General features: G+C 35.7%; 1 protein-coding gene across 3 annotated transcripts in view; it reads left to right on the top strand.

Moving 5' to 3' along the window:
* The window catches only part of LOC105830827 (tubulin polyglutamylase TTLL5), a 239,101-nt gene that overhangs the window by 154,276 nt on the left and 59,037 nt on the right, over positions 1-25,788 (top strand). For all 3 annotated transcript variants that reach the window (XM_036286732.1, XM_036286734.1, XM_036286733.1), the window contains 2 exons: positions 7,738-7,937; positions 18,996-19,219. In XM_036286732.1, the coding sequence (XP_036142625.1) occupies positions 7,738-7,937; positions 18,996-19,219 (424 nt within the window). The remainder of the gene's footprint in view (positions 1-7,737; positions 7,938-18,995; positions 19,220-25,788) is intronic.

The raw sequence follows: 25,788 nt of genomic DNA on the forward strand, positions 1-25,788 counted from the left end.
GTGTGTGTGCGTGTGTGTGTGTGTGCAAAGCATTCTCTGCACCACATGGGTTTGCGACTGTATCCGTTTCACACTGTACGCATTTGGTCTGTGCGCATTTGGTCCGTGCGCATTTGTTACTGTGTCCGTTTGGTTTGTAAGCATTTGGTCTATGTTCGTTTTGCACCGTGTCCGTTTGTTATTGTGTCCGTTTCGCACTGTATCCGTTTGGTCTGTGCGCATTTGGTCTCTGTCCATTTTGCACTGTGTCCATTTGTTACAGTGTCCGTTTGGTCTGTCTATTTATTACTGTGTCCGTTTCACTTAGCCTGCTGTATCCGTTTATTACTGTGCGCATCTGGGACTCACTCCCTTTTTCTAGTACCAGATCTATAAATATGAAACTGGAATTTGCCCATAGATGGTGCTAACTATCAATCTAGTTACCGTCACACCGCGTCATTGGCGCTATTTTCTTGTTTTGTCATCTGATAAAGATTTTTAATTCACAACAATACAAGTTTCATACAACAGCATAGTTTTTAATAGCGTTGAACATGTCGAATTTTGTGCCTGGAAACTATGATTTGCCGACAGCATTAATTTTCTGTTACCATTTGAAGAAAACTGCTGCAGTATCGCGTCAAATGCTTGTCGAAGCTTACTCTTGGTAAATCACAGTGCTTTGAGTGGTTTAAAAAATTCAAAAGTGACGATTTTGAGATGAGAAACGAAGAAGGTGGAAGACAACCGAAAAAGTTTGAAGACAGCGAATCGCAAGCATTGTTGGATGAGGATGACGCTGAAACACAAGAATTCGCGGATCAATTAAATGTGACACGAGAAGCCGTCTTCATACGTTTGAAAAAGCCATGGGAAAGATGGGAAAATGGGTTCCACATGAACTGAATGAAAGACAGCAGGAAAACCACTTGCGAAATGCTGCTTGCCAGGTACAAAAGAAAGTCATTTCTTTATCGAATTGTGTCTGGCGAAAAGTGGATATATTTTGAGAATGCTAAGCGTAAAAGATCATGGGTAACTCCAGGCAAACCATCGACATCGACTGCAAGGCCAAATCGCTATGGACGGAAGACAATGCTCTGTGTTTGGTGGGATCAGAAGGGTGTCATCTATTATGAGCTGCTAAAACCTGGCGAAACCGTTAATATTGAACGCTATCGACAACAAATGATTGATTTGAATCAAGCTTTGTGTGAAAAACGACCAGAATATCAAAAAAGGCAACACAAAGTGATTTTGCTTCATAATAATGCACCATCACACACAGCAAAACCGGTCAAGAAAACGATTGAAGCGTTTGGTTGGGAAATACTTTCGCATGTAGCTTACTCACCAGACTTGGCTCCATCCAATTATTACTTATTTGCAACAATGGGACACGCACTTGCTGAGCAGCGCTTCACATCTTACGAAAATGTACGAAAATGGCTCGATGACTGGTTTACTTTAAAAGAGGAACAATTTTTTTGGCGTGGCATCCACAAATTGTCAGAGAGATGGGAAAAATGTATAACTAGCAATGGGCAATACTTCGAATAAAATATTTTTTATCATTTTTATATAATAAACGTGTATTTTTTATACAAAAATTCCGGTTTCATATTACATACCTGGTATCGCATCTGCTTCACTCATCTTCAACATAACGCCATCTGCCAGGCTCCTCTGTCCGTTGTCGCCCATTCTCTTCCATTCGTTCCTGCTCCCTCTCAACCTATCTCCCACTCCTCCAATTAGCCGACGCCGCTTCTTCAGTTTTCTCATTTTCTCTTTGTTCCAAATCCTTCTCCTTTTTTCCAACTTCTTTCGCACTGCTACCAATTTCTTTCCTTTACTTGCCACTGCACTCCGTACTCTCCGACCCGCCATCTGCCATTTCCACTCATCTCTAATTCCTGCCTACTTTTTTCGAACCACATTGGCGCCCTCTTCACCTTTTCTTCTTCATTTCCATCCGTCTACCATTCTTTTTATTTTTCAACTCCGATTCTACTTCGGCTAACTTTTCCTCCTATCTCTTTTTCCACTCAATCCTCCAACATCCCTCCAATTCCTTCTCTTCTTCTCATCATACACTTTTCATTCGTTTCTGGTCCGATCTTCCTCCGATCCTCCACCACCTGACCTTTTTTTTCAACTCCGGAGCATCTACCAACGCAACCTCCCACATAGAAATAAAACCTCCAGTAGACGTCTAATGGACATCTGCCATGATAAAAGTTTAAACTTTCAGTGGACGTCCATTAGACATCCAATATAGAGCCATTAGAAATCCACAGTTCCACATTGTGGACGTCTATTAGACCTCCATTAGAGGTCGTCAAAGAGGTCTATTAGACGTTGTGTGGATCATTAATAGAGGCTTCACGGAGCTTCGATGGATGACTGACGGATGTTTCGTGGATCATTAATAGAGGCTTCATGGAGCCTCGATAGATGATTGACAAAATAAAAATTTAAAATAAAAATTTTATTTTTTTTAAATTATTTTTATCAACAGTACATACTAAATTTAGGACAAATTTTTATTAATTAAATTTAAATTATATTATTTTATTTTATTCTTACTTGCCTCTGGTAGGATTTGAACCCGGGACCTTAGGATTACAAACTTTGTACTCTATCTGCTATGCCAATTTGACTCATCGATATGGGTACTTGTGTCTACATATACCTATATGTTATAAACTGACGCCATTATATTATTTTTTATAAAAGCAATTAAATTTTGCAAAACATATTAAAAATAAGTAGCATTAATTTATTTACTTATTAATTTCATTGTTAAATTTATTTTTTTCCATAACCTTAATAATTTGATAGAAATTGCGATCTATTTAACATTAATACTTTGAAGCGTTCAAATGGTTAATTAGATGGTTTTAACTATATAGATCATATTTTCTAAGAAAAATTGAATAGTACATTTATTATTCTGTTTTTGTTTAGTACATGATAAATTTAGATTTTGTGCATTTTTTTGTACGCAGTAATTGTAGACAAACCGTTATTTTGGGAAACATTATCTTTATGATAATTTTTTTTAATATTAAATGGATCTCATTCAGGATGTTATAATGTTGTCTGATTTCTGAGTCAACTACAACGCGCATGGACGGCTCAAAAATCTGACAGAATTGTGATATCTTTTATGAGACATTAAGCTGATATCATTTAGCTGTGATATCATAAGGATAACATTTTCAAGAAACTTAAATGAAACTTCCATGAGATATCTCAAAGACCTCAGACAAAATTCGGACAAAGACCTAAGACAAGATTAAAATTTTAAAAAATTTTCAATACCAATACAATATTTTTGTAAGTATTATCTTGTCTTGGTCTCGCGCAACCTTAATTTACGCGGCACGCGCTAAGTTCGTGTTCTTCCGTTAAACAAAATATTATGTGAAACGCACGTTATATAATCAAGCATCGCTCACAAATATCGCGATAACGCTAATTCCTGAACATAATATCGAACAGAATCTAAAGACACAGATTACACGTAATTCGAAATAAACATCAACAATGACGGTGACTTGGTGTAGGCACGCGCATGAAAGAAACACAACAAAAAGAACGAATTAATACATGGCAGGCGGAATCGGGCGAGGCAACGGTATTATAATAAACTCGAAATTTTTTAATCTTATGGAATCTCGCGAAATGATTGGGAGGTCAAGATCCCCCCTCTCTCTTTCCTTCCCCCCCTCCCCCCTCTCTCTCTCTCTTTCTCTTTCTCTTTTCCTTAATTTAACAATAACACTTTTCAGCAAAATAATTATAATTTACTTACATGTGTAAATAATTTACTTTATATCACTTTTCTTACTTTTTCTTATTTTTTAATTACTTCTAATTTTCTCTCTCCCTCTCTCCCTCTTTCTCTTTTTCTTTCTCTTTTCTTATTTGTTCATTTATTTTTCTTTTTCTACTCTTCAAATTTAGGTTCAAATAAAGTGTTTTTTCTTCTTTTTCTTTTAATATAATAACTAAAAATAAACCATAACACAAAGTATTAACTTATCTCAGAATACTTATTTCCATTAAAAAATAAAAATATTGTGTAATATTCTGATTGTGTAACACATAGTGTTATACTAATCTTCAAATTAGCCACAGCTGTATTTTTCTTCACGATGTAATCCACGATGTAATAGGCATATTTTGAAAATGAATTAAAATATAATCAGAAAAGAAATCAAAACCAATATAACTTTGTTTTGTCATTTGAATTCAATCTCAGTCTCAATCTTTAATTTGATATGATATGGACTTCAATATTGTCCTAAGAATCTTCATATATATTATTTAAAAAAATGCGTTACCTGTCACTAGAAAGTGAGTAAAATCACAACAAAAATATTTTTTTTAAAAAAAGGTACACGGAGAAAGAGACTTCAAAATTTATTTGTGATATATAAGGTTTATTTTACAGGAATAAATCTCTTCTTTAAATATGGCGAAATAAAAGTTTATTTTTACCAAATAAACCATTCTATGTTTGAAATAAATATTAGTAATCACAAATAAATGTGTATTTCTTGGAAAGAAGTAGCTTAGTTGAAAATATGAAACTTATTTTAAGGTTCATGAATTGAGATATTTCTATCAAATAAATTTAATTTATCTAAATAATTATTTTTCTTTTTACAATTTAACTTTATTTAAATTAATAATACTATTATCATCATTAAAATAAATATTTTTTTTTATATATAATACATATCTGTATATAGAAAAAATATTAAAATAAATATAGAACATATATAAATTTATTTAAATATTTTATATATATCATATATATACATCTATATATACAAGTCGCGATGTATGTATGTCCGTAACTCTTCAGACTGCTTCGTCATTTGTGGTCCGATCTTAATGCCACTGGTGTCAAAATTTAGCAAATTTTCCGGAAATTGCTACCATGGGGTCTGATTTTTCAAAAACAGGTTGTTTAAAAAATGATTGGCAAAAATATACGTTTTTTTCGACTAAAGTCTGTATTCCCGCGAACTCATCCGTCATTTGTGGTCCGATTCTCTTGCAATTTGTCTCAAAATTTAGCATTTGTGCCGGGGATGGCTACTATGGATTCGAATTTTTCAAAAACAGGGTGTTTCAAAAATGATAGGCCAAAATATACGTATAAATGACTGAAGTCTGTATTCCCGCGAACTACTCCGTCATATATGGTCCGATTCTCACGCAATTGGTCTCAAAATTTAGCTTTTTTGCGGGGGAAGGCTACTATGGGAACGAAAGTTACCAAGACAGGGTGTTTCAAAAATGATAGGCCAAAATATACGTATAAAGGGAATATAAGGGATTAGTTATATAGATTACGGATATGCGTTTATCTGTATGACCGCGAACTACACTGTCATTTGTGGCCCGAACTACTTGCAAAAGGTCTCATTTAATTCTAAATTTTGTGAGGATAGCAGCCATGGGTTTAGATTTTCCATGTACAGGAGGGTGTTCCATAAATGAATGGCGTAACTTTAAGAAATGTAGGTCCTTAAGGGGGCCGTCTACATTAGGAGATCAAAATTAAGCACTTATTTATGATTTTTTTCTAATGAAACTAAGCAATGGATCTTTTTGCGATTTTTTTCACTTATTGTGCATGTCTTTAGGTACTCAAAACAATTTTTATTATAAAATTTTATTTATTTAATTATAAGTTGTAAGCAAAAATACACAACTGCCTTAAAAAATTCCTTTCACATTGCGTACACGATAACATCTAGTAGAATCGACTGAAAGGAAAAAACCAAAATTTTTTGTAAAGTTTATGAGTATAGTTTCTAAGTGAACCTAAGAAAGCCATACATTTATTACAAAAGATTTATAAAAATGACATTTTGAAAAAAAATTGATTTTTTGTGAAAAATTTTTGACTTTTTTTTTTAAATAACCTTTTTTTACATGACTTTTAATTTTACATGACTTATATTTTATGTTTACACAGAAGATAATTTAATAACCTTTAATTAAAAAAAAAATAGAAGTGGATTAGTTTTTTTTTAATCGTGTACGCAGTTTCGAAAAAAGTGGTTTCGAGAAAAACGCGTTTAAAGTTTCCAATCAAAGAAAAAGGTTGATAAAAGCTTGCGAATGATTGTTTATCCGTACCTTTCGATTAATTTACTATCCTTGCTCCATATAAATGTCCTCAGTGTCATACAATTCATTCTTCTCCAACAGCCATTGTTTGTCGTAAGTACACGTTTCCTGCGCAACAGATCTGCTACGACGATTTTGGCTAATCGTGATTTTTGTTTATTCTATCCGCAACATCTCTGCATACTAGTCCAATAATTATTTCCATGCATGACATGATTCTTAGAACCGACAAATAGCCTTCATTGAAAATTCCAGCAGCTATGTAGGCAGCAATTTCAATGATTTTGCGGCCGCAATGGAAGTGTTTTGGGACCAGTTGCTAAATTGTCGCATTAAAACTTTCATTAGCATTTTGTGTATACCCACCTAAACACCTCTCAAGTAATTCTTTCCAAGCAGGCAATGTACCTTTTCAAAGATGGGGTTAGGGATTTTTACTTGCCGTCCCGTTCGGAGCGCTCGGGACGTGCGCACTGCACGTGCTCATTTCGGCCTGATACAATTTGAATCTATACTTGGGACTTCAGGAGCATGTTCTACGGATGAAATACTATCGATTTAAGAAAGAAAAAAAATCGATTTTTTTTACCCTTTAATGCAGACGATCCCCTTAAATGAAACAACCTGTATATGGATAAATTGAGTCGAATTTTTATTATAGAGGAAGTTTTATAACATGATCATTATGAAAAGTTTTGTAAAAACATGTATTGGATAAGATCACGCTTGAGTTCGGCACCTGATGTAAACGGCACCACAAATGACTGTGTATTATACGATATGCAAATGGTCTCATTTTATTCCGAAATAATCGAGGTACTTATATATGTGTGTACATGAAGTAAGAGCTTTTGAGCCCGCGCGAAGCGCGGGCGAAAAAGCTAGTATATATATATGTGCATATAAGTAAGCATATATACAGGGTGTTTGGTAAAGATTTATGCAATCTTTATAAACAGGTAGAGCGCATTGAACAGAAAAGTCTTTTACCGTTTTTCCATTTTCGCAATAGTTAACGAGTTATTGATTACACAGGTACACAAAAAAGTGGTGTTTCTTTTTTAAATTAGGAAAAAATAGGCCAATTCAGCAATTCTGATCTTGGATTTGAATTCAGCGAGTCAAAATACATAAGGATTAATTAGTTTGGTCCGCCGAACTGACCATTTTTTTGTGTGCCTGTGTAATCAACAACTTATTAACTATTGCGAAAATTGTAAAATTGTAAAGGACCTTTATCGCATGGTGCTAAGCAAATCTGATGCTTTTGTAACACCCTATATATATAAAATCCTTTAATACATTTTCTCTTATTTCTATCTTTCCAAAAAAATCAAATAACTATTTTTGCACTCCAATGTAAAAAATATCGTAAGATTTGTTATTTTGCGTTACATAAAAATTGCAATATTGAATGAAATAGGAATGCAAATGAATTAAATAAGAAGACTAGAAATGTAAAAGAAATAATAAAAATAGAAAAAAATGGAAATAAAATGGAAATGGCATAACAAAATTTAAAAAATTAGGAAGTGTATGCATATAAATAAATAAGAATCGTCACGAAGAAACTTATGTATGAAAATATTTAATGACTAGGAGCGAAGATCCCGATGCCGAAGATGTTGGACATAAATGGACATTGTCAGCATTACTTAGACATTTACGCTCAATGGGTCAAGATACGGCGTCGCTTATGCAACGAATAGAAGATATTATTATAAAGTCAATTATCGCCACCGCGTCTGGAATTGTCAGTGGTTTAAAGCAATTTGTAAAATATCCCGAGACGTGTTTTGGTAATAGTTTATCTCAAATAGCATCTTTGATGTTAATAAGTGTGTTGTCGTTTTATAATTAATGAATATCTCATAAATCTATATTGATTAAAATTATGTAGATAATTATCTAAAATTTAGATTTTAACTCTTTATTTAGACTCTAAATAAAAGAATGATTTTATTTTTATTTTCATTATTAGAACATCTCTTTAATTTATGTAAAAGAAGTTTTTTTAAGTATTTACATAAATGTGTAACAAGTTTAACTCTAGAAGACAAATGCGGAATGCATTATCATCCCAAATGAAATTTAAGCTACGCTTCTGAAGCAGCTAGACAGATTTTTGGGACCGAATCATACCATGATTTAGTTCGATTCTTTGAGTCGATCTGCATCAACTAAATTACTAAAGCATGCAGTGCTCTGAAGTGAGAAGCGGTATAAAAAAGAATTTGGTGTGGGATTCAATGTCACTCCGCTTTTGTCTTTTAAATTGGAAATTACAAGGTTAAAAATTTTGTTTTTTTACGTAAAACTAAGTAACATAGATTTGCTTATACGTTTTGAATGGAAAAATATTTTTGATTTTATTTTGATTTTATTCTAATTTGGGAAACAAGATGTTCTTGCGGTATTAGACTAATAAGTTTCAAATTTCTTTATAAATGAAACATTTTTTTGTCATTTATTTCATTATTAATATTATTTGTGAATGCAAAAGGTTTTTAAAATTACTTTATTCAAACTATTCAAATGTAAATTTTCCTTTTTTTTTATTAATTTGCTCATTTATCACTTTTTGAAATGTTACATTTATTTCTTCAAATAAATATACTTTTTGAAAAAAAAAAATCATTAAAAATGCTTTACATAGCTTTAAAGTGCATTTATGATCCTTAAAATGGCGTTTGAATTTTTAACTTTGCTTTATTTATTAATTATTAAGAAATTAGTTATTTTTGTAAAAAAAAAACATTTTGGCATATTTTTTACTTTAAGTGAATTTTTTAAATGCTTTTCTCTAATAAAAATGTTCGTTTATATATATTATTTTTTTTATAAAAAAACCAAATGTACTACTTAATTATTAATTTACTAATAATTCACTAATAGAACTAATAGAATTGAGACACCTGAGAAGTTTGGAATGACATTTTATCCCGCCTTTATTTTTGAAGGTGGTTTTTATTTTTTTTATTTTTTTAATAGAGTTAATATGCACGTAATCTGATACAGGTTTTAGTGAATCTATTTAAATATTTTTTTACTTTAGATGGACTGAATAATTAACGATTCGATCATCACATCTGCTATCAGTTTACTCAGTTTTAAATTAAATTAGGTGCCAAAATGTATACAAAATGCATAAATAACTTTTTTGTTCTACCACCTCCATTTTTTAATTTTTAAGTAATTTATCAATTTATCAATTAATATTTTGTTTCAAAGAATAGATTTTCTCTGTTAAATTTTTAGTTTTATATACAAGCATTTTATGAACATAATTTCCAATATTGAAGTTGAGCAAAACTTAATATTTTTTATTGAATTTGTCACTATAATATGACAATACATCGCTACAATAAACCGTTGAAACAAAAGGACCTCGCATCCAATTCAATAAATTTTGCTTCTTGGCTAAATTTGCTGAAACTACAATATGTTATTCGTTATACCTCCTGATCAAACGTTAAAAATGGACATAAGGTTTTAAAATCAATGGTTTTCGAGATACCAAGCTTCAAAAGTTTGATTTTTAGCTTTCTATAAGTGTTGAAAAATATAAATATGTGAATTAGTGTACCTTAATATACCTTTCTAAATCTACTTTTATGGGTATTTATGTAGAGTAAGCTGCAGTTAAGCAGAGTGACTATATTAAGGATGAGTATGTGTGCGTATGTGTGTGATACATGTGCGCGCGCGCACGCGTGAATATTTACCTTTGTAGATTATATTTTAAATGCCAATATTCACACCTGTGTACATTCACACTTAAGCTAGGCACACACTTGAGCGCGAATGAGGCAAGCCGAGGGCGCATGAGCATGCAAGTGTGGACATTGATCCGAAGCGCGACAGATTGCCTCGGATTATTCGCTGCGTGGCTTCAGACCGAGCCGACCGCTGTCGGTCTATCAAAGACAATTTGTGCTGAGATTAGACGTGCTCAAACGTATTTATCAAGCACATGTAAAGGATAGTTACGCACGACACGACGGAAGTAACAAAATTTCTGAAATTTCTTTGTCAGCTATCAAATTCACTGATCTGAATATACGGATAGCTGACACTAGGGTTGCACGAAATAACAAGACTAATCTTGTATTGTCTCGTCTTGCCTTTAAATTCTTCCAAATTCGAGATAAGATCACGACAAGAATAAATTATTAAGGCAATACCAAGACAAGATGTCCAGATTCTTGATCTTGTCTTGATAGTATCAGTTAAAAAAAAATTTTATTTATACTCGCAAATAAGAGGAAAAACATGTTATATAAAATTTTATTTATGATAGAAACATTTTAATAAAACATTTAATAAAATTATAAAATTTTTAAAAATAACCCATACAGCACATCTTTCAGAAAGGTTTCTGAAAGATATCTGACAGAAGATATCTTTCCGATATCTTTCAGAAAGCTTTTTGAAAGATATGTGCTGTATGGGAAGGTTCGCAAATTTTTTTTAAAACATTAAAAAAGCGCAAGACTTGTCGGATTTTGTAAGAACATGCCATGGCATGGAGCTCGCAAAAATGTAATGCGTGAAAACAGCTTCTTTTCTCAGTACCGCCACTTCCTTTACGACAAATTTTTTACTGATAATGAATCGTTGCATATCCACAAATGTTGGTACGATCATGATGAGTAACTTTTTAAGACTGTACTTTAACATTAAATATCTTACTTGTCAGTTTTTATCAGTTTAATGTTACATGAGTTTGCGCACTACCTTTGACAACGGACAATATTCAATTACGATCATGTAAGATGAGACAATAAGCGGTAGTATTCGCGGGAATATTTTTTTTGCAATCAAATTCTATGCGCACATCTACGGTAGCACTCTTAACGGATTCATTTTGTCGCGAACAGTCAATGACCGCAAAAGGTCCTTTTTCAAGGAATGTGATTACATTGAACAGCGTTTCACACTTACGTCCATAATAAGATTTATCAAAACGTCGATATATGTCATACAGAATATCTAGATTTACAAAAATCTAAATTCAAATCGTATGAATAAAATTCAGAATTTAAATAAAGTTTTACGTTGGTCAAATCACAGTCATCAAAGATTGTTGCATCTTGAGACATGATATTTTTTCGACCAGTCTGCAGTGCAAAGATAACGAAGCGAAAACTCATACTTAGATACTGTCCACTCTCTAAAGCTTGCAGCAAAGATAATTTGTTGACCTCGTTTAACGTAACATGTGATAGCATTCACTATTGTACTTTGAATAATTCAATTTCCGGTTGAGCCGTAGAATTTCCAACGATAGAATTGTTATTGTTCCGCACTCGTATCAAAATCAATTTGTGACGAGCGTTAACAATCACACGTTTGTAATCCTCCCAAAAGTCCATTAATACACTAAGCGGTACGCAAAAGTTGAAGTATCCTTCCGGTAGGTTATAAAATTGCCATCCTGCATTCTGCATAATTACTGCTTTGTCATATGATAACGATATATAGTTCTTGAGAGTGCTAGTTATTTCAACGTTTCTGTTGCGATCAATCTCCACACCGTTGAGTTCGTATCGAATTTCACCAAACATGAATGCCTCACAATTATTTTCGAGATTTGTTTCATCCTTGTCCTTGTCCTTATTGTTTTTCTTTATCACCAATCTTCCTTCGACGTAGAGAAAACTTTCACAAAGCAACGTGTATAAATTTTGCTGTTATATGGGTGTCCTTATTTCATTGCTGTATCCAAACGTGAAGTTGCCGTACGGATTGTACGTGTGAGTCTCAATCTTGATGCTATCGTCAAAGATCGGCTTGCCTTCAATGTTCAAGATGTTAGACATTTTAAATATTTCGTACGACAAATCCCAATAATTTAAAAAATTTAACGTTTAATGCGGTGAGTTTTTTTTTTAGACGATCGAATATTTTTAACGCATAAAAATTGTATTAGACGACCGAATATTCTTGATTAGCGTAAAAATTGTGTCTTGCACCTGCTCATTCAATATAAGCATGTCACGTTATCGTCTTCGTACGTGTAATCTAACGGTAATCTTTTCTCCACGAAAATCGAGTAATCGACCGTCCTGATCCACAATGCGAATCGTCAAATTAATAATGCTTCATGCGATTGGAAGATAAATGATCTGTGCAGGCGTTTCCGATATTTTATATCTTAGTGGCACCCTTGGTGAAAACTCATGTATCGTGTGTACATACTTGTCGTTGCTATATGACCTACAGTCACGTTACATTTTATGCGAATGATGTTTACGTTTATGATATTTATAGGTGCATCCGATTCATGCCACAGTTGTGATTCAAGAATACAGCTCGATGAAAATTCCAACAGCAATTCAATGTTGTTAGGTTTAATGAAATTTATCCGATAAGCACACATAATTTCGCTTTTCATTGTATTATTGTTGGCGCGAATCACCAGCGGATACTCGCTCTCTTCTTCATCTTCTCTGGGAAACGTCCTTTTTCCCGCAACATCGGGATGCAATTGTAAAATTGCGCGTTTCAAATATCTATCTATATTACGCAATTCATACGATCCTTCAGGAATAATAATTTCCTTGTTGTCTTTGTCGTAGTAAAATTTATTATTTGATAAATTTACATTAGGTATGGTATAGTATGTTTCAAAATCTGTGAGACCGAGCTCGTAATTGCCATCGCTCAAACCTGCGGCTGGAAAATTGCTTACTGCGAGGATGCTACTCTTGCCGGTTAGCGTAAACGTTAGGTTCAACAACATGTTGAAACGAATACTGACAAGGGAATCTCGCGAACCCGAAAATTCTGATTTTAATGAAACTTGGCATAAATGTAGAGGGGGTAAATACATGAATTTAGAAATTTTTAGTTGGTGCTTATAAACGGTTTGAAGGGTGAAACCACCCTTCAAAGTTGAGACATTTTTGTGTTTTCTCGGTATATCTCGCAAACTAAACAAAATATAAAAAATGTTTCATACAAAAGTTTTGCAGTATAAAAACCTTTATTTAACTATGTTGTTTATTTTTTCAAAAAAAACTTTTTCTTTAAAAAAATTTTTTTTCTGAAAAAATAAATAGCATAATTAAATAGAGGTATTTATGCTGTAAAACTTTTGTATGAAACATTTTTTTATATTTTATTTAGTTTGCGAGATATCTCAAAAAAACGCAAAAATGTCTCAACATTAAAAGGTGGTTCCACCCCTTCAAGCCGTTTTTGAACCAAAATAGAAAATTTCTATATTAGCGTATTTACCGCCTCTACATTTATGCCAAGTTTCATTAAAATTAGACAATTTTCCGTTTGGTCTTATAAACGGTTTGAAGAAGTAAAACCACCCTTCCAAGGTTGAGACATTTTTACCTTTTCTCGATATATCTCGTAAACTAAACAAAACATTAAAAAATGTTTTATACTAAAGTTTTACAGCATAAATACTTTTATTTAATTATGCTATTTATTTTTTCAAAAAAAAAAAAATTCTTTTTTTTCGAAGTTTTTTTTTAAAAAGTAAATAGCATAGTTAAATAGAGGTATTTATACTGTAAAACTTTTGTATGAAACATTTTTTTTTATATTTGGTTTAGTTTGCGAGATATATCGAGAAAACGCAAAAATGTCTCAATTTTGAAGGATGGTTTCACCCCTTCAAACCGTTTATAAGCACCAACTAAAAATTTCTTAATTCCTGTATTTATCCCCTCTACATTTATGCCAAGTTTCATTAAAATCAGAATTTTCGGGAGCTATCAATCATCATCCGCGTAGATCAGGAGCGCCGCGGCATGCGTGTGTGCAGCGCCACAATTCACTTCGGTACTTGTGCTCTATGGTGACGGTTCACGTTGTATATCGTGTGATCGTTTTAACGTAGTTTTATGCTCAAGTCTATTCGTCAAGGATCTTCAATTACCTGCTCAGAGACTGCTCAACGAAAGGACTCATTTAGTAATTAAGAGAGACTCATAATCATCGCTGAGGTACACCACCATCGAGAGACTCACGCTCACCACGCTACACGCACGCCGGCGCCGCGTGATACCGGCTCACGGGCATCATCACCACCACCGGTAACAGATTAATATAATCTCTCCCGCGTAAGTGATCAAGACAATATTATCATCCAGAGATTCATTCTTGTGCTCATTAAACAGTAAACGCGCGTAATGTGTATCAACCAATATCTGTGATAAATATATGGTACGACTCGGACATCACGATGAGTCCACGTGACACGTAATTGCAGTGCATGTTATTTTAACATTTGTTCCACAAATGTCCTCTTACTCTGCTTATTATCCTCAGGGGTTAACTAGTGAACTCTTCGCCGAGTCGCGAACACTTATTCTGCATGAATACCTCTAAAAGTTGATTTAGAAAGGTACACTAACAAGGGAACGGACAGAACTGTCCCTCACCGATTTTAATGAGCTTTAGATATGTTGTAGAACATGAAAAATATTGGACCCATATTTTTTTTTAGCGGTGTATCTCGACGTTTAAGAGTTGAAACCACCCGTTATCGAAAATAACGCATTTTTTCGTTTTTGGCGAATATCTTTGAAAATATAAAGTTTATGAAAAAATGATTTATGCAAAAGTGTTATGGTATTTTATACTCTTTACAATAGTATATTTAGATTTTCCAAAAATTTCAAACTTTAATTTAACCCAGCCTTACCCCTTTTTTCAAAATTTTGAAAATTTTGTAAGGACAAAAATTAAAGAGCATTAAAAGTCAAATCCATCCAAATATAATAATATATGAGTTTCATTATTCTCAATTATTGGCAAAACGAGATGATAATCTCGTGCTATAGGCGCCGCGCTAGAAGTTGCGTTATTTCTTTAGTCGCGTCACATTCAATAACTGCCTCTCTTGCGTATATTTTTATATTAGAAGACAAAAACGAATTAATCTTAATTACATAATACTCAACGTATTACACTGTATAAAGCATAAATGCATATACAATATAACAAAAGTAGCATCCCACACGGCATGTAACATTGGTGAAATATTGTAACGATCGGAAATAGTATAGAAATATTTCATTAACATTTTAATTATAACTTTTCATCCTAAATATTTCTGAAATGTATTTGCTTCATGTTTTTATAAAATTGCAAATGCAATATTTCTAAAATCCTTTAGAAACATAAAAAAAGTTTGCTTTCATATTTGACTGTTTCTTAATATTACAAAAAAGTGGCAAATATAATACATATATATATATATATGTGTGTGCGTGCGTGCGTGCGTGCGTGCGTGCGTGCGTGTGTGTGTACATATATGTATATACATTAGTGCGTACGTACATTTTCATCAAAAGGAAGATCTTTTTAATAGGAAGGAGATCTTTAGTCCTCATACAATTTTTTTGTAAATTTATAAAAACGTTAACACCCTTTATATATTAAGCATGCATGTATATTTTCTCGTATTAAATAGAATAATTTATAAATATCGTATTTGATAAATACTGATAAGATTTTTTGGCGGTTTTCCCTTAGTCTTGTGACCAATGTCCGTATTCTGTATGAGTTCCACCAAATAAAATATTTTATTTCAATTTAAATATATGTTTTATTCCAAAAATTTACTTTTTTTCGTTTTTAAGTTGATTTTTATTATTAAATGCAAATTATTTTTAATTTCTTAATTTATGTTAAATGTACATACACAAATATACATGCAAACGATATGCAAATATACACGTGCGTGTTAAATATATAAAAAGTGTTAACGTTTTTATAAATTTGCAAAAAAATTGTATGGAGACCAAAGATCGCCTTCCTATTACTAATGGATATTTTACTGAAGCTTCATATGATGCGCCTGCGCGAGAACAACCGGCCCGTCTATCAACACTGATATTAAACTTATTCGCCCGTGTTGTCTGCAAAATATATATATACACTGGCGCAAAAAAAAAACGAGATAAAAATTTTGACCGATTTTTAGGCAATATTCAAAGTGATGCAACTTTGCGAAAAATCATCCAAATTACATGTACTTTTTTTATTATTAAAGGGAAAAGACTCTACTTTGAGAATCCCTAGACGAAAGTTTGATTTGTTAAGTGCGAACCTTTTGTATCGCATGAAAACCAAACATGTTTTCTTTTAATTGAAAAAAGTAAAAGTTATCATTATATTAATCCAGATTCTTAAAGTTCATTCTTTTCTAAGCAATTAAAAAAAAAATACATATCAATACGATGTTTTTTGTTGATTGCACACGAGTTTGAAATTTGCACTGCATTTTAGGGTATTTTAGCGAATAAATACGGAATTTTTTTAATATCATGAATTTTGAGTATCAATATGATATTGCACATTGATTTTATTCGTGTTTAACTTAATCATACCGCCGTCATCAAAATGACCCGATGTGCACCACGTGGAGAATGACGGTCGGATTTTGTACATCATGTGGTTCTGAAATTTATCAGTAGAAATTTGTACTTACTGATCTGAATATAACGGATAGTTGACGCACCAATTTTACTGAAGTTAACAGAAGATCACATTCCTCTATACTCATAAACCCACACATACACGTAAACATACATATACACATACTCATACATAAAAAATAAAAGTTCAAATTTTATTTCAAAAATCAGCCTTTTCAGGGCCACATGATGTACAAAATCCGATCGTCATTCTCCACGTGGTGGACATCGGGTTACTTTGATGACGGCGGTATGATTGAGTTAAACACAAATAAAATCAATGTGCAATATCATATTGATATTCAAAATTCATGATATTAAAAAAATACCGTATTCGCTAAAATACCCTAAAATGCAGTGCAAATTTCAAACTCGTGTGCAACAACAAAAAACATCGTATCGTCATATTTTTTTTTAAATTGCTTAGAAAAGAATGAACTTTAAGAATCTGGATTAATATTAACCAGATTTTAACTAAAAACTTGTGAAAAATGATAACAAACTTTTTTTTTTTTTTTTTTATTAAAAAAAACATGTTTAGTTTTTATGCGATACAAAAAATTCGCACTTAACAAATCAAACTTTCGCCTAAGGATTCTCCAAGTAGAGTCTTTGCCCTTTAATCTAAAAAAAAGTACATGTAATTTGGATGATTTTTCGCAAAATTGTATCACTTTGAAGATTGCCTAAAAATCGGTCAAAATTTTTGTCTCGTTATTTTTTTGCCCCATTGTATATATATCCGTATAAATGTATTTTCAAACTCATTAAATTAAATTATATAATTATATTATCTTTATTATTAGAGTGTGCTATGTGCATATAGCGTAAATAATATAATTATGCAAATAGTTATTGTAGTTTATATTTTATACTTCTCTCTTAATATTACATATTTTGTTATATTGTATTTGCAGTTTCAAATATTAAAAAAATATTTTGCTTTATATTAATCTATATTCGCATTTGTAACAATGAAAATGTATGTACGTACATATGTATATATATGCTACTTTTGTTATACATATGCATTTATGCTTTACATCGTGTAATACTTTGGGTACTATGTAATTAAGATTAATCCATTTTTATGTTCTAATATAAAAATATACGCAGGAGAAAGTTATTGAATGCGACGCGACTAAAGAAATAACGCAACTTTTAGCGCGGCGCCTATAGCACGAGATTATCATCTTGTTTTGCCAATAATTGAGAATGATGGAATCCATATATTATTATATTTGGATGGATTTGGCTTTTAATGCTCTTTAATTTTTGTCCTTACAAAATTTTCAAAATTTTGAAAAAAAGGAGGGGGTGGGGTAAATTAAAAAGTTCGAAATTTTTGGAAAATCTAAATATATACTATATTGTAAAGACTATAAAATACCATAAAATTTTTGTATAAATTGTTTTTTCATAAACCTTATATTTTCAAAAATATAAGGTTTATGATTCGCCAGAATCATCGCAGACGATACGGGCGAATAATAAGATTTATTATTCGCCAGAAACGAAAAAACGCGTTATTTTCGAGGGGTAGTTTCAACCCCTAAACGTCGAGATACGCCGCTAAAAAAAATGGATCTAATATTTTTTTATGTTCTACAACATATCCAAAGCTCATTAAAATTGGTGGGGACAGTTCTGTCCGTTCCCTTGTAAGATTCCTAATTCTTATATCTATATTTTGAAACACTTATGGGAAGCTAAAAATCCAACTTTTAAAATATCTCAAAAACTATTGATTTTTAGATTTCATATCCATTGAAATTTTTATCAGATCATAACAAATAACATACTACATTTTCAGCAAAAGACGAGAACCGAAATCCATTTAATTGGGTGCGGAGTCCTTTATGAGATGTTTAGAAATATAGTATTGCATTTTATTTGCTATTTATTATGATGCGTATCACGCAGAAATTGTTTTTAAATTGTTTTACTTACAATTAAAGTCTTAGAAAAGTAGAGAGACGCGAACTTTACTCTCTCTCTATCGTCGATGTCATCTTGAGTATATATACTAGTCAGAAAGACGAACATAGTTTGCGCCTCTCTGCTTTTTTAAAGCTCCAATTTTGCTTAACAGGAACATTATCTTAAAATTAGATAAAATGGTTCATAATTTTATATCTAGATAAATTTGAAATTAAATGATATTATTTAACGCATGTTTCCGTATTATTTATCTTTATCTAAATAATTTTAAATTATCTAAACGCAATTTTGAATAGAAAAAATACATATATATAAAATGTGACAAAACGTAATTCATAATATACATAAGATGAAAAGAAAAACATTTTTAATGTATAATCGACAGAACAATTGTTTTGCAATAAACATTATTTTATATTTTGAAAAGTAGAAATATAATATATACATCACACATATACGTTTTTATTCTAGAGTTGTTTGGCTTTGATATACTGATTGATGATACACTGAAGCCATGGCTATTGGAAGTAAATTTAACTCCTTCATTAGGATGTGATTCGCCACTAGATGTTAGACTCAAATCAGCTTTAATAGCAGACTTATTTACTCTCGTTGGCATAGCTGCTGTCGATCCAATTCTGCGTTCTCAAAATTTAAACCATGCTGCCATAAATTCTAATAAAAAGATAATTAGTGTAAGCTATCTTGCTCTATATTTTCTCTAATTATTTATATTTCTTTATCTTCTTTTGATTTATATAAATTACATTAAATATTAAATTCTCTTTATTAACCCTCTGCCTACACACCTTATTTTTCTCCCGATTCCTACACACAGGGGTTACGCTAACCCCAAAATTTCGTTGACTTATATCTCCAAATGTATTTAATCAATTTTAACTTTTTTTTTTTAATCGAAAGGAAAAAATCTCAGAATTATGATGGTCTTGGCTGAAAAGTCGAAGATATTAAAAGAAAAGAGATTTTTTGAAAAGAATGAGAAAGAAACAAAAAATTTTTGTAAAAATTTGCTTTTTTTTGAACGCCCGTATTTATTAGAAAAAAATAGATAAAGTAATTAAAATGGTGATTAATGGAAAGGGGAAGAGTTGTACTTTAAGAATCTATCGTCAGTTTTTTTATTCTGTTCAAAAAACATATTTATTTTGTAATGTGAATTTAGTAAAAAATGAATGCAATTTAAACACAATAGTAAAAGAAAATAGTAATATTTATTTAAAAAATATAATTATTAATACCCAAAAACAATTATTAATACAAAAAATATTTATTACAAAAGATTTTATTTATTATAAAAAAATTTTTTAATTTGTAATGCTACAATTGCAGCATATTTTTGCAAAGTGATCGCGACATTGGTAATATATATAAGTACTTTATGCGTAAATGATACGTAATGAACAAAAAAATAACTTTACTTACCCTTCAAATTTAGAACTTTTCCATTTTTTTTTTGTTACGTTCCCTACACACGGGATAATTGTAACCCCAACACACACTTTCGATGCTTCTACTTCTGTTGTTTTCAGAACATTCACAACGCCCAAAAGGAATAAGTAGAGTACAGTTCAAACTTTTTCCCCCCTGGTTCCAGCATCCCTTTGCTAAATACTTTTAAGTAGCGAACATTTCAAAATCGACTGGGGTTACCGTAACCCCATGTGTAGCCAGAGGGTTAACATACATTTATTATATTTATTTTTATATTAAATTGTAGATTAAAAATTTATGAATTTTCTACTCTTAAATATATAAGAAAAGAGTTGTTAAGTTGTCAAAATTTTTTAATTAATAATTTTTAATTAAATAATTAAATTTGTGTTAAGTATTTATATATTTAAATATTTATTTAACAAGGAGATGGTAAAAACTGCGAAATATATATATATATATATATATATATATATATATATGCGATATGAAATAAGTCGTCAGTAAAATATAATATTGGAATTCGCACAAATACTAGTATTGTGATATGACAAAGAAGATCTTAAGTGATATCTTTACTTTTTGTAGTATAATGTAGTCAAAAGTTTTGTTTATTTAGGTCTACAAGTATATTCCGACACACACACACACACACACACACACACACACATACGCGCGCGCGCGCGGGGGGGGGGGGGAGACGGACAGACAGACAAAGCGTTTATTATCGTTCTAGGGCAGGCTCTCTAAGGCACTCTAAGAACGTTAAGAGAGAATACAGTAAAGAGCGCAAGAGTGAAAATACAATACTAGATACATTAAAAAATAGAATATGAAAGTTTAAAGAATTAAGAGTACGAGTGCAGAAAAGATTGCAATATACATAATTACAAGTGCCGATAAAATTCTATGTACAAAACTAAATTGAGAATAATACAGATTTTTGAGTATTACAGAATTAAAGAAAAATATGTGAAATTGTTTTAGCGTATGTGCATTAATAACAAAGTAATAGACGATGTATAAAAGTAAAATTAAAAATAAAAATTGGAATAAAAATTGATGGATGATGAAATTGCATAACAAGTGTGCATGACATTTCGCGACCCGACTGTCCAGCGACAGTATGAGTGAGAGGGTTCGCGAGTAGTAAGTGTGCTCCGATTACAATGATTGACCGGATGATTAAACGAACTAGAGCCGGACCGATGCGCCATCCCCCAGCAGATGACTGAAGAGCCCCCGCCGAAACGAAGATGAATCCAACGTCCTGATGGCGATCGGGAGAGAGTTCCAGAAAGAGGAAGCAACGTAGCAGAAGGATTGCTGATAGGTGGAAGTTCTGCATTGAGGGATGGTAAGATCGTGTGGTGAGATCCGGGAAGTGAAACGGGGATCGATGCAGGGATGAAAGTTGCACGCAAGGTAAGAAGGACAGCCTGATCGAAGGACAGAGAAAAGTAGACAACCGGCGAGATAGGCTCTCCTGTCATCCGCGGTCAGCCATCCCAAGGTCCGATAGTGGTGAGAGATATGTTCATCTCTCCGCAGGTTGAGGATGAAACGAACGCAGGCGTTCATTAGTCGCCTCAGTTTGAGCCGCTGCTGATTGGTCAGGTCAGAGAGCACGGCTGAGCAGTAGTCGAATAGCGGGAAAATTAGCGATGTCACAAGTCGCGTGCGCATTGATGTTGTGAAGCAGTTTTGGTGGTATTTCAATCGCCATAAAGCTCCGGTTACTTTGTTTGACATCTCTCTGACCTGCTCAGCCCAACTGAGATTGCTGGAAATCTGTACACCTAGATTGGTCGCATGGTCGACGAAATTTATCGGAATCCCATTGATGCTCAAACTGAAGCGACCGTCCTCGTGCATGGACCTCACATACCGAGTGCTACCCATAAGAAGCGCCTTGGTTTTATTAGCATTGAGAGTGAGACCATTGTGAGCCGACCAGCGCTCCAGCGAGGCGATGTCACTCTTGACGCGACTGAGAGCGAGATCAAGGTCACGAGGGAGGAAGTGCATGTATATTTGCAGATCATCTGCATATAGTAGGTGATGACAGTGGGAGATGATATGTTGAATGTCGTCGATAAAGATGGCGAAGAGAAGCGGGCCGAGGACGGAGCCCTGGGGGACGCCCGCGAGGACGGGGGCTCATGAAGAGTGTCCGTCGACAGCTCGCACCCGTTGGTATCTGCCGGTGAGATATGATTCGAACCAGTGTAAGGCTGAATTGGATAAACGGAAGTTGGCTAACTTACTTAAGAAGAGGTTGTGGTGAACGGAATCAAAGGCCTTGGAAAAATCGAATAAGATGAGGAGGGTGACCATCCTTTTGTCCACCGCCAGCCTGACATCGTCGACGAGCTTAATCAGCGTGGTCTGGGTACTATTACCTCGTCGGAAGCCGGTCTGGAAGGAATCTAGCGGGCGATGAAGAGATAGATGGGATGAGAGTCATGGATTATGCGCTCAAGGACCTTGGAGAGGAAGCAAAGGAGGGAGTTGGGGCGGAAGTCGGAGACGGCTGAAGGAGTTTTAATTTTCGGGAGAGGGATAATGTGAGAATATTTCCAGGAGGAAGGGAAAATTGAGGTGTTTAGGGATGGGTTGAAGAGGTCTAGGATTACAGGAAGGCTATCCAGGAGTAGCCGACGGTTGATGTCGTCAGGGCCGACAGCGTTAGATGACATTTTATGAGAGCGTTCCGCAGGTTATCAGGAGTGATGTGTTTGAAATAGAAAGTGGCGGGGTCTGAAAGAGTAGAGAGGGGTAAAGGAGGAGTGAGACAGGAAGGGACGGGAGAATGTGGGATGGTGCAGGAAGGGAGATGTGCCGTGGAGAAGTAGACATTGAGGTCGTCAGGAGTGAAGTCAGGTGGTGAGGGGGCAGATTTAGGTTTGGCGAGGCCCAAGGAACGCAGCTCTGCCCAGAGCCGTGAGGGGGAGTAGCGGGTGCTGAGGCGTGAAGAGATATAATTGTTTTTGGCGGAGGTGATAAGGAGGCTAACCTCATTCCGCAGGGAAACATAAGCTGCGCGGTTGACGGGCGATGGGTGTTGGAGGAGAACTCTCCCCGAGGCATCTCTCCTACGCATCAGCGTCCTGATGGATGAGTTAAGCCACGGGGCAGGACGCCTCACCGTGAGAGAGCGCAGAGGTGCGTAACGATTCCTGGTATCGAGGAGGTAACCGGACAGTAATCTGATTTTCTTGTCGAGGGAGGAGGAACGGAGGATGGCAGTCCAGTCAACCGCCGCCAGGGAACTGTGGAAGGAATCGAGGTCGAAATGGGAGTAGTGGACCGAGATGAGCCGGGGAGGCATGCGAGGGATTTGTAGATTCAAGGTGACCTCGATGAGATCGTGAGAGGAGAGGAAAGGCAAGGGTTGCTGGGAATAAGATATGACGAGGGCGCGATCACTGACCAGACAGTGGTCAATGCGAGAATGAGAGGAAGCAGTGCAGTAGGTAGTGGAAAATGGGACAATGTAGAGGTGATTGCTGGTACAGTAATCAAGGAATGCTTCAGTGTCGTATGAGCCTCGATTAAGGTCAATATTGAAATCACCGACGACGACGGCCGCGGCGAAGGAGGGATGAAGTTGCTCAAAGTCAGCCTGAAAAAGAGTGAGGAAATCCACCTTGGGGGGCCGATAGATCACGCCCAGAAGGAAAGGCCGGCAGCCGTCCGCAGTCACGGAGAGAAGCAGGTATTCCGGTCGAGAATTATAATGGTTGGGCGACGCGACGAGAATACGAATCCTGAGCCCACGACGCAAGTAAATGCCAATCCCCCCTCCCCTTTTCCCCTCCCTGTCAAGTCTGACAAGACGGTAGTCTTGCAGGTCGACGAAGGAGTCAGGAACGTGTGGCTTCAGCCATGTCTCTGACATTGCAATAATGTCATAGTTATTTAATGAGAAAAAGAAAACTCTGCAAAGTGGGGGAGGAGAGACTGGCAGTTGACATGACAGAGGCAAAGGGGGCCGATGTGGGCGAGACGCGCCGCGCGGGGGTCGCGTCAGACCTTCCTTCGGGAGGGCTGCTTGGGGATGGCCCCGGCGCCCGCGGCGCGCTTTGGGTGCCCGGCAGGGGGAGAACATCGCGGATCCGCAGCGGGCAAGGACACAGACTGCGAGCCCACGCGCACCTGCCCCGCGCCCGGAGGACAGGGAGGCCCCGCACCATCCCGGGCGGATGGCACAGGCCGGTCCATCGAGCCGGACGAAGCAGGCACAGGAGGAACAGATGTTGGTCGAGAAACGTCCCCGATAACCTCGGCGAGATGAGCCATGTGATGCAGCTGATGGGCACGGCAGCATTCCGAGGCTTTACGAAGACTGAGTCATTGCGAATCCAAGCGTGGTGAAGTCGACCCTCCTCCACCGCACGCCTTGCCTCCCGGAGAACGCTCCTCGTTAGAGCCGTCAGCCTCTCATTGACCTTCACGTTGGATCCGGCGAGAGACTCGGAAATCGCCGCTCCCTCGAGAATCCCCTTGGTACGCTTACCGTCGATCCAACGATTCCGAACATCATTTGAAGAGAGCCTGACAACTAGGGGACGGGGACGATTGCCCCTGGCGGGAATCCGATAGCAGGTGATGATATCGCCCGGCATGACGGCCACAGACAGAGCCGATCCGATCCCGGAAGCGACGGCGCGGGGGTCCTCGCCCGCGAGTTCCTTTACTCCGAAGAGAATCAGTTCCGTGTTGAGTTTGTCCCGCTCCAAGGCATCCAACCGTGACTCAAGGTCCGCACGCGAACCTCCACAGCGTTCCGGGCAAGGTCGGGCCTCCAGGGCCACCACCCGATCGAGCAGGCCGCCCTGCTGCTCCGCGAGACGCGACGTCGAAGCCGAGAGGGAGTCAGTCCGCGTAGAGAGGGACTCGAATTTGGTTGTAAGAGTACCTAGCGAGGACGCGAACCGCTGCATGTTTGTCTCAAGTAAGGACAATTGTGTCCTCACAGCAGTTAGATCCTCCAGTTTAATCTTAATGTTTGTTACCTTGTCGAGAAGCGAGGCAATGAGATCCCGCAGCGAGCCCGACTCAGCGCAGGAGGCCTCCGAAACCGGAGACCTGACGGCGCCGGCACCAGGGTGAGTGACAGCAGTTCGCTGGAAGGGCCTACTGTTTTTACAGAGGAGACAACGGAGGTCTTCGATGTCCGGTGAGTCTCCTCCGTCTGTCGAAACCCGGCAGCATTCCTCGTGAAAGACGTGCTTCGAAATACGCTCGCAGCAGAGCGCATCCGCAGCTGCCATAAAGCGCTTACATACCACGCAAGATAGCGTCATTTCTCCACGCGTCGATATCTGTCAAAACAGCTGACTCACTGAGAGGGGGCCCGGCAGCGTTGACAGCCGAATCTCGAACGGAGACGGCTGATTTCTGGAGTGGGGAGCACGAACGTCTCCAACGATGTTGACGAGTGAGACACCAGCAGATACGTTTCGAGAACTTCAATGATAAATCCGATATGACCGGGTCCGAAATGAGTAAAAAAAGGCTTTAAAAGCCAAGTAGCGGTACTCACAGATGTGGGACCAGGTCGAACAAAAGAGCCTTCGACAAATTATCTGGAAAAGAGAGCCGAGGGGCAGAAAACAGCAGAAAAAAGCCGAGAAATACGGAGCAGCAATAAACACGTCCAACTATACTCACATGCGCGGAGAGAGAGAGAGAGAGAGATGGGGGGAGAGAGAGAGAGAGAGAGAGAGAGAGAGAGAGAGAGAGAGAGAGAGACCGTGACCGTATGTAAATAACGACACCATATTTACATCTTTTTAAATCAAAATTT

This window comes from Monomorium pharaonis, chromosome 5 (assembly GCF_013373865.1).
Source record: "Monomorium pharaonis isolate MP-MQ-018 chromosome 5, ASM1337386v2, whole genome shotgun sequence".
Lineage (NCBI taxonomy): Eukaryota > Metazoa > Arthropoda > Insecta > Hymenoptera > Formicidae > Monomorium > Monomorium pharaonis.